We start from the raw sequence: 10,042 nt of genomic DNA, 5'->3' as shown, positions 1-10,042 counted from the left end.
ATGGGAGGATGCTTCTATACAGATAAGACTGATTTGGAACAAAGCAACCATACTTCAATTATGCTCATTAAATCAAACTATCAGATCTTACATATTTAGTAAATTCAAAGTCAAGAAACTCATAGTGGTACCTTCAAGTGACTACTGTTCTCTTAGGCTCAATGATCAGTTAGTCCAACATTTTTTATCCTTGTGGAAAAGATCAAGGGAAATATTTACGCACATGTTCTTTTAAAAATATGAAAAGAAACAGATGTTTTTGTGCTTTATTGTATTTAAATATGAAGCTTCTGCAGGTATTTTAACACTGCTACCAAATGCACGGAAATAACAGTCCCTACTTCACGTACAAGTAAAAATCAAAATAAAGCTTCTGTAACAAAAATAGAATTTACTGTACAATAAACCAAAAATGGGTGAAAAATTGTAATTTATTGAAACTTGTAACTCAAAAAATATAAGATGCTGTAGTGTACAATATGTTACACAAAGCACCGTTAGGTGCACATTCAAGTCAAGTAAGAACTCATCTCCCCCAAACCCTGGTACCCTAGTACTTGTTCCATATACAATCATGCATGTTTACTCTGCAAGAGGAAGCCCCCAGTATTCAGATGTGTTAATTAGCACCAAGAACAGTACAGTCCATTTAAAAAAAATAAAACCAGGGAGCTAAATGAACTTGGCCAATACTTTTGACAGATATTATACATTCATGGAATTAAACAGCCTAACTAACCTAAACAGTTTGTGTACTGTACCAGTTTCTGTTCTAGGTTGCAGTTCTCTCTATGTAGCAGTAGTGGAGGCAGTCTGTTCTTAAACAAAACTTATGTACTTCCCACACAAAGCTCATCTGTCTTTTTTGTTGGAAACAAGTCTATAAGGGGAGTGGAAAATTTGGATCTTTCAAGGACAACTACTGGTCGTAAGTAATGAAGCTGTTTTAAGGCAAGGTCTCCACAGTCTGTTAATGCCTTGTCCAATATGGCCCGCAAGTTGTCTAGAGAAGGGGCAGATGGCGATTCCGATATTAAAGGCTGGATTTCAGTAAGCTCGGAATGATTATTTTGGGGTATGCTCACTTCTGGATCTCTCTCACTCCCCAAACTGTTAACTGCCTCATCTCTTTGACAGTCTCTCTCACTCTCTAAGTCACCATCCATCTGAAATGACTCGGGGGATTCCCATTCAACAAGTTCATCGAAATCGTCGTCGTCATCCTCTCTTTCCTGGCTTTCTTGAATAAATTTTAGAAATGAAGATTCAAATCCCATTGGCTTAAAGGACTTTAAATCAAAGGGTTTGGGCAATGAATGCTTCTGAAACTTGTCTCTTGTACAGAAAGAATTTCTTTTAGAATTCTGATGAATCGAACAGTGGTGCCAGTCTTCTGTGACCTTCTCCCTTGGTAACTCCAATTGCAAATTGGTAAAATACTCACCATTTTCTCTTCCATTGTTTTCAGACAACCCTTCTGTTTTACACAAAGGTGGCTCAGTTATGCTATCTTCTTCAAAACTGGGTTTTGAACTGTGGTCATATTTTAGAGTGTCTGAATACAAAAAGGCCTCTGTGTCAAAACCCTCACTAGTAGCTGAGCAGCTGTTTTGATTTTCTTTGTCTGTATCTGGATGATCATAGTCACTATCTGGAACAAGGGGTTTTACGGCTTCTTCGTCTTCCTTCCAATTAATTTCGGTATCTGCTGGATTTTCCTGTTTAAAGTCTCTCATTTCCTCTTGGCTTAAACACACCTCTGTTTCTGAACGGGATTCATTTTTAATCATTGTACCACATTTAACACAAACTACAAGTTTCTCAAACTGTTGTTCTATATAATTACTGGTCAGCTGATGTGTGCGCTTATAATGTCTCACAATACTACTTTCCAATTTAACCACAGACAGACACCCTTTGACTATGCAGGGATACTGGTTCTGGTCAGCTTTCTCTTTACACATTTGCAGGGCTTCCTCCCTTGTTTTAAAAATAATGGGATGCTTTTCCTTATTTTTGAGAGCTTTTTTGGATTTGTCTTTTACCTGCCTCTCATTCTTATCCTCCTCGTAGTGATCTGTCAAATAATCTTGTTCATTGTTATCATCTTTCAGCAGGTTATCTTGCTCCTCTTTCCGATTCCCAAAGAGTCTGTTGTAGTATTCCCTATGTCTGAAATATACATGCTGAGAGTAACGACTGTAATTAGTGAAAATTCGGTCACAGCCATTGAAGTCGCACTGGATTTCAAAATCTTTGTTTATTTTTTCTTCATTGGCATGTTCTTCCATCAGGTGATGTTTTAACTTGTTAAAAGTGTAAAATACAGCAGGGCATTGATGATGGTTACAAGGAAACCTTGCAGATTCCATTTCAGAAAGCACTTTTTGATCCTCCAAATTTTCATTATGAAAGTCACTACAATGTTTAGCAAGAGCCTTAGAACAAATGAAACGTTTATTACACTCTTTGTGTTTGCATGCAAATATTTTTTTACATTTGACAAGTTCCCTTTTTGTTCTTGCTTTGTCTTTTTCCAAACAGAGCTGCTCTTTATTATACTGGTGTACAGTTCTATAATGACGAATCAAGCCTTTCTGATTGGTAAAGGCAGAATTGCAACTTTTATGAATACAATGAAACGGTTTGTGGTACTTATGCAATATATAACATAAGTTTCCTTTGGCAACTGTTCTTTTACTTCCTCTTCCTTCTCTTGCTTCCAGTTCTTCCCTGTGGCTGTCCAGAGAAGTCATGTTAGAGGGTTTTCTAGTTACATTACTATCTATTTCTTCACTGGACTCCACATCGGTTTCAGAACTACACTCTTCCTTCTTAGGATGGCACAGCTCAGTTTGCTCAGGTTGCTTAGTAAGTTCATTTTTATTGTCACAGAAAGCAGGTGTGGGTACAGAGTCACCCTCTGCACATGTGTTTACATGCTCACATTTTTCATTGGCAAATATTTTGTGATTTACCTTCTCGTTGCCAATTTGATGCTTGTTTCTATAATGAATTCTAAGGTGTGTTTTTCTTGTAAATGATCTTTGGCAAATATGACATTTAAACGGTGAATAGCGATGCTGAAACATATTTAGCTGAAGAACCATTTCCTTTGAATAATTATGTTTTCTAACATAATGCATTAAGAGAGCTTCTCTGGTCACAAACTCGCATGTACAACCTTGATGTTCACAGAAAAATGGTTTAGCTGCCAGCTGTGTAAGATACTGGCTAGGTAAGTTGTCTTGTTGCTCTGGAAATTCTGAGGTAGATTCATCTCCTGATTTAGGGCATTTGGCTTCATTTGATGAAAATGAATTAAATGACCCTGAAAAATGCTTGTGTGCTAAAGAATTTGCAACATGAACATTGGAATTTTTTAGGCTTAAATGTTTCAAGCCCAACAGAAGTTCTAACATGTTATCGTCAGTACTTGCCATTTTAGGACGTTCGTAAAAGGAAGATTCTGGGGAAGAACAAATCATTTCCTTGAAGCTGATCTTTTCTTTAGAGTCTATATTACAATATACATTTTCTGGAGAGTCAACACTTGAGTCTGAATTATTCCCTAGCTCCACACTGATGTCACCAGCTGTTTTGCTGTTTTCAGCATCTGTGACTAGACTGAGAATGTCTCTATTTTTGATCCCCATCTTTTTTTTAGATTTGAAGTGGTATGGATGAGCCCTTCGAAGATGTTTTTGCATACCTTTGGCATTTTTATATGTTGAACCACAGCCTTCAAAGCCGCAAGAAAATTTTTTTCCATCAAAGCAAACTGCTACATTGGAAAACTGCCTTCCATCCATCAGTTTTGAGAGAACACTTCCCTGGGATATTAGAAAACTTGGAACTCTCTGATGGTGGTCCACTGCATCAATCAACAAAGGAGACCCTTCCTTTTTATTCTGTACAGGAGATGTGCTGAAGCTCTCAAAATGCACGCTGCAGTTGCTTTCACTATCTATATCTTCATTGTCAGACAGACTTTCCTCCTTAATCTCTGGGATATCTTGAGAACCTGCAGGCTCCACGGACAACGTACTATTTTCGTGCAGACTGGAATTATCTGATTGTTCGAGCAGTTGGGTGTCAGGAAGATAACTACATTTGTCTCCTGAAATATGTTCAAGTTTAACTGATGTGTCCTTCACTTCCCCATTGGTTACTGTGACATCATGTATTGCAAGGTGATCCTGAAATTCTGTTTTTGAATAATAGAATTTTTTGCAACCGAGAAAATTACACGTGTATGATGCATCCCTAAAGTGCTGCGCTTCATGGTGGTAAAGCTGCCCCAAATCACTGAAAACAATGTTACAGCCATTCAACTCACATTTGTAACGTAGATCGTCATGCGTTTGTTTGTGATTAAGTAATTCATTAACTGACCCAAATCTAGCGTAGCAATCCATAGAAACACACATATAAGGCTGAGGACCACAGTGCACTTGTTCATGCTCCCGCAGATGAAAGGAAGTCATGAAGTGTCGTCGACAAAAAGCACACTTTTCTCTCCTGTTTTTCATATCCAAGTAGTGTTTTGCATTTTCATCGTTGTTTTGATGTTCAGCTTTTAGATGTACACTAAGGTATTTAAATTGCTTAAACACTCTTGAACAGTCTGTGCCAGGACATGGATATATGTCTCTGTCTTGGAGGTGGCAATTTTCTAATTGACTAAATGTGACATATTCCTGTGCGTCACTTCTGGACTTTTCCAATAGCTGGGGCTGTTGCTGCTGGCTTTCCTCTGGCACTGCACAAGGGCTCCTGGGGGTACTTGTCTTTTGTAATGATTTCTCTTTTTTCAACAAGATTTTCTTTTTAGGTCTGTGTGTTCTACTGGGTGGCATTTTAACATGTTCCATTACATGTGGTACAAAAATGTCCTTTCTCTTGAATTTCTTTGTACACACTGGACATGTATAAATACCATCTTCCATGTGCATCTTAGAATGATGTAGTATTCTAGCCTCTATACATTCCCTTTTGCATAGCACACAGAAGAATTTGTATTGAAGCCATCTCTGGTACCTTTCTGAAGAGCCAATTGGCTTTTTCACTCTTGCTTTGTCTTTAGAGAGACCAGTTGCATCTCTTCCTTCATAATATTTATGTTCTCTAGTCTCATCACAGTCACTTAAAAAAGTTTCAAATAGGTCAGTTTCATTGAGTGACAGATCAAGGCAACTTGCATCATCTTCAGAATCAGAAACTTCTCTTCCTAACAGTTTAAGACAGTGTCGTTTTAAAGTCTTCCAGTCCCAGAATTCAGGATCAAAAGGCCAATAAGCTTTTAAAGCCAGCAGAAGCTCACAACGGAGAGAATTTGGAACGGGTGCATTTTCTTCATCAAATTTTTGATCTGGTTGCAAATACAGCTCTTCCAGAACGCTAAAGCCACTGAAAGTTGGCTCCAGTAAAAATTCAGTGAGCTGGCATGCTCTTCTAACTTCAAGGTCATCTGGTAAAAGGCATGCAATTGTTTTACATACAGATGTTTTCATTTCATCATTTCCATTTGATCTGATCTGAAGAGCTCTCACACACAATAAAATTGACACAGCAAGACCTGCTTCTTCTGCCTGTGTGGAAAAACAAGCACACAAAGTTACTACCCAATTATTTGCTAGATGCATTCTTTCCAGAATCACACTATTTGGAACAACTCTATACATAAAACTAGAAAACAAGACACTTACTATGGTGCTCAAGATTTGTCTGTACATATGAAAAGTTAGTGCATTGTTAAGTCAGACTGTGAATTTAGAGCACCTGCCTACTCCGCAGTAATTCCTTATATAGATACCTTTAATACTAAGTGCACACCCAGAGTGTCTACATAGGGAGGTGTTGGGGAGTAACTTCTGCATTATAGTTTCCATACCAATTTCTTTTTGTTAAGTCCTGAACACTGTAAACAATTTGAGAATAGAAATGCTTCCAAAATGAAGAAGGCTGGGAGTTAATACTTCAAGTACAGGGGGATGTACTTTACAATTTGACAATATTTTAAAGAATGACACAAATAGAATGCATCCGTAGGACATTAAATATTCAGCTTATTTCTAAATGAACATGAACAATGATTTTCTGGAAGCAGAGATAATTGTGTTTTCAGGTATAATTTCTTGGAGTCCTCACTTATCTAAGAAAAACCATTTACATTTAACTGAGAAAAACACTGACAACAAGACACCAGCTATTTAATACTGACGCTATAATTTTAAAGATGCACATACATGATCCCCCTTCCCCCATTTTAAGCTATCCTTTGGTCTTGCTTTCTCTCTGTGCTATTCTTTACCAAAGGTTTTTTTTTATTTATTTGAGAGCATGAGAGTTTGCAAAGGCAAGGACACACAAGTCAGTAAACACCAGGTCATTCATTGTGTCCCTATGCAGAATATATTACAATACAGACAACTAGGTGACCCAGAGACCCAGGACCCATTATTTGTATGCAGACTAAATGATATTTGGTGAAAGAGAAATGTTGAGTAACTGCCCCAAATTTAAGTCATCCGGAGGCCTTGTTCCTGCTCAGCATTCAAACCCTGCTCCAACAAAAAGGGGGGGTGGGATTTTTCAGATTCTTAATTGGTTTTTCTGTTGCACTCATACACTTCAACATCTGAGTGTCACTTGCAATATAGAATTTACCTTTGCAATAGCCACCAGCCCACTGCAGGCAAAGTATAACAATATAAATAAGTTCTTATGGTGAATCTAGAGTGAACATTTAAAAAAAGCTATATTTAATAAAGGTGTAATTCTACAGGTGTGGATACTCATTTTCAACATGTAGGTCAGTGAAAACTGAATGGATACTTATAAGGATAGTAAGAAGCATGTGTCTAAGTCTCAGCACAATTCTCATACTTGAAGAAATGTCCAGCTCCAAACCACTGAGACATTCAAAAGTTACCAGAATACATTATCATTAGCAACTAACCAATTTTCCCTACCCTACCTTTATATTCAAGCAATGTCTCATTAATTTTGCCCGCCCCCCACCCCCCACAAAGTCTAACCCAATACTGAGACCAAGCCTGTAAAATTTCAGTGTGAACAGTTCAAGATCAAAATAAGAAAAGGAAAGAAAGGTTAGCCTGCCTCACTATTGCTATAACATCATTGCTTTATTTTGGGTCTCCTGCTAAACAATAAAAAAAGCAGTTTTTTACATCCTCATGCAACATCTTTCAGTTTTGTAATTTTTTCCTCATCTACAGAGCCCTACTTGTTCAGATAGGGTGACCAGAACTGAATGAGCTACTGACTTAGAAAATAACAATTTTTCCAAAGTTATTTTTGATCTTACTATTCAACTTGTCATTGTTGCCTTTATAATACTGCTGCATAAATAGCCAGGGAGAGCTCTTAATAGAAAATGCAAAGAAGGCGCAGGTGTAACAAGGTGGAAGAAGAACTTTGCCTCAGTCTTCATAAAACCTGACAACTAACAAAAATTATATAGACAAAGAAAGAGAAAAGCTGAGGGAGAGCGGGAGAGGACTTTTGCTCAGCTTGAATGCATTCAAGGGCCTGATGAACTTCGGCCCAGGACACTAAAGGAACTGGTAGAACAAATCTTGGAGCACTTGGCAACAATATTTACCAAGTTACGGGAGACAGGTTAGGTACCAGAAGATTAAGAAAAGAACCAATATAGTGTCACTCTTTAAAAATAAGAGCAGAAAGGAAAACCCAGGGAATTACAGATTGGTCAGCCTGACTTCAATGCTAGGGAAGTCACTGTGGCAAATTATAAAAAGTCTATCTGTAAACATCTGTCCTGGGTCCAGTGCCATTCTACACTGTCGTTAGTGATCTGGATGGTGGAACAAAACACTCCCTGAGCAAATCTGCAGAGAACAGAACTGGGAAGGACTGCAAACATTAGATCAGTGGTGCTCAATCTTTTGGATTTACAGGCCAAATGAATAGTGCAGGGCCAGTCTGTGGGCCAGATTGGGACCAGAGGCCTGGCACTACCCCCTCCTATGCTAAGACTGGGTGCTAGGGGGCCAGCCCTGCCCCCTCCTGCATGCTAGGATCAGGCATCAAATCCAGTGGCAGGGCTCAAATGAGTCCAGAGAATTGGTAGTGAGGGTGCAGCACCAAAGCTCCTCTGACACCAAATTTCTGGACTTGTGGGGTGCCCCATGGGCTGGATTTGGCCCAGAGGTTGAGCACTGCTGCACTAGAGGACAGGAGATTCAGAAATGTCTTGAGGAACTGGAAAGCTGAAGACTAAAATTGGTGGCAGGGGAAAAGTGCGTGCAGCGTGGAAGGAAGAGCAAGCAACAGTGACTTTAACCTTGTGGTTTCCAGAGTCATGCCAACACAGCAGCTCTGACAGCTGCACTAACTAGCCACTGCTCTGCCAGAGGTCAGCTGCTCAGCCCACAAGAAGCCCTGTGATCCAGATCTCCCTCATGAGGCCAAATAAGATGGGCACTCACAGATTAGACAAACACTTGTATAGAATGCTTTAGATAGGAATGATCTTGCCTTCAAGCAGGGGCTTGAACTAGATGACCTCCTGAGGTCCCTTCTAGCCATAGCTTTGTATTGTGCACAGATAGAATAATTATACTCAGATAGCTGCATGGGTACAATTAATTCAGAAACTAACTAAATGTATGGGTGGCTCAAGTGCCTTTTCCACTGTGCATTACACCTTGCACCTACAAGTGAAATCTTTTTTTGTCATCATGCTCTTTGGCTTTAAGTTCCATACTGAGGTTGAAGACTTCTCTACCCTTGGCTAAATCTAGTCCACTGCACCTTCTGCAAGATTTACGAACATTGTTCAGCACCTTTAAGGTCATCATAGGTACTAGGACTAGTGTTTTAAAAAAAGGAGAGGCACACATTTATTAAGCTTTTGGGGCATTTTTTAAAAGAAATCAACACATACTCATTCAACATTGACCTTATTTTAAAGGTTAAAGAACGTTATTTATTTTTTGTCGAGGGAAATATTACTTAAGAAATCCAGGTACATGGACTGAAAGCTACAGTGTATTAATAAACAGGTCTCTCTCAATTGTATACAAGAGCAAGTCATAGAAAAAAAGGACTGGAAGGGACTTTAGGAGGTCACCTAGTCAAATCCCTTGATCAAAGCACGATCACCTCCATTTAAGCCATCTGGACAAATGTTTGTCTATACTGCATTTACAAGTTTCCAGAGAAATCACAGAAAATTACTAACTAACTGCTTAACTAGGTTGGGATTATGACAGAGGCTTGAATTAATGTCTTAGAGCCTTCATTCAGTTAAATAATTAGCAAAACAAAGACTGCAGAGTACAGAATATATTACTTACTTCAGACTGAATGACTCTTATCAGGAAAAATAAGTGTTGTAGTGTCTTGGCTATGATGCCAAACTGCCGACATCTCTCCAAAAAGGAATCTAAAGAAGGGTCAATTCTTTTTTGCAACTTACTCCAGAACAGAGTCAGCTCCCTGTGAAAAGAGTTCAAAGCAGACTAAATATAATGCAAGATAACGGTGGTGGGAGAAGTTTGTCACAAGTCTAGCTCTGAAAGCTGATACCTTTTTATTGACTGCTGCAGTATGCCACACTTTTGTCTGGTTATTAATAAAGTCTCCCTTATGCAGGTAGAACTATCATGTCGTATAAGTGAAGAGATCATATCCATGCACAGCTATGGGGACAAACCTGTTTCCTATTCAAGTGTGGAGGCATTAGGTACTTTAAAAAGGTAATTCTCCCTCAACTCACCTTCACTTTTTAAGTTTACATCTCCAAAGGTAGCATTTTTTGCTCCATGCTAAGTGCTGGGTATATTGTAAGATATTTTTCGAGCACAGGGTCTCACAGCCTGTGCTCTTCAATTTGAGAAATGAAGATACTTTTAATTTAATTACAGAATAACCTTATTTCAGGGAGCATTTCATTCCTTCCTGAATTTTGTTAAACAAACTTCAAGTAAAAGTAGAGCCACAGCTAATAGGGAAAGTGGCTACTTTTTAGACTCCCCATATACCAAATTATTCT

General features: G+C 38.6%; 1 protein-coding gene across 3 annotated transcripts in view; it reads right to left on the bottom strand.

The window, feature by feature from the left end:
- Positions 1 to 229: 229 nt before the first annotated feature.
- RLF (rearranged L-myc fusion) overlaps positions 230 to 10,042 on the bottom strand; it is a 45,627-nt gene continuing 35,814 nt past the window's right edge. For all 3 annotated transcript variants that reach the window (XM_025215598.1, XM_025215600.1, XM_025215599.1), the window contains 2 exons: positions 9,345 to 9,486; positions 230 to 5,591 (listed from right to left, as the gene is read on the bottom strand). In XM_025215598.1, coding sequence (XP_025071383.1) covers positions 831 to 5,591; positions 9,345 to 9,486 — 4,903 coding nt within the window. In that variant the 3' untranslated portion in view covers positions 230 to 830. The remainder of the gene's footprint in view (positions 5,592 to 9,344; positions 9,487 to 10,042) is intronic.

Source organism: Alligator sinensis, unplaced genomic scaffold, assembly GCF_000455745.1.
Source record: "Alligator sinensis unplaced genomic scaffold, ASM45574v1 scaffold800_1, whole genome shotgun sequence".
Taxonomy (NCBI): Eukaryota; Metazoa; Chordata; order Crocodylia; family Alligatoridae; genus Alligator; species Alligator sinensis.
This window is presented reverse-complemented; position numbering and strand designations above follow the sequence as displayed.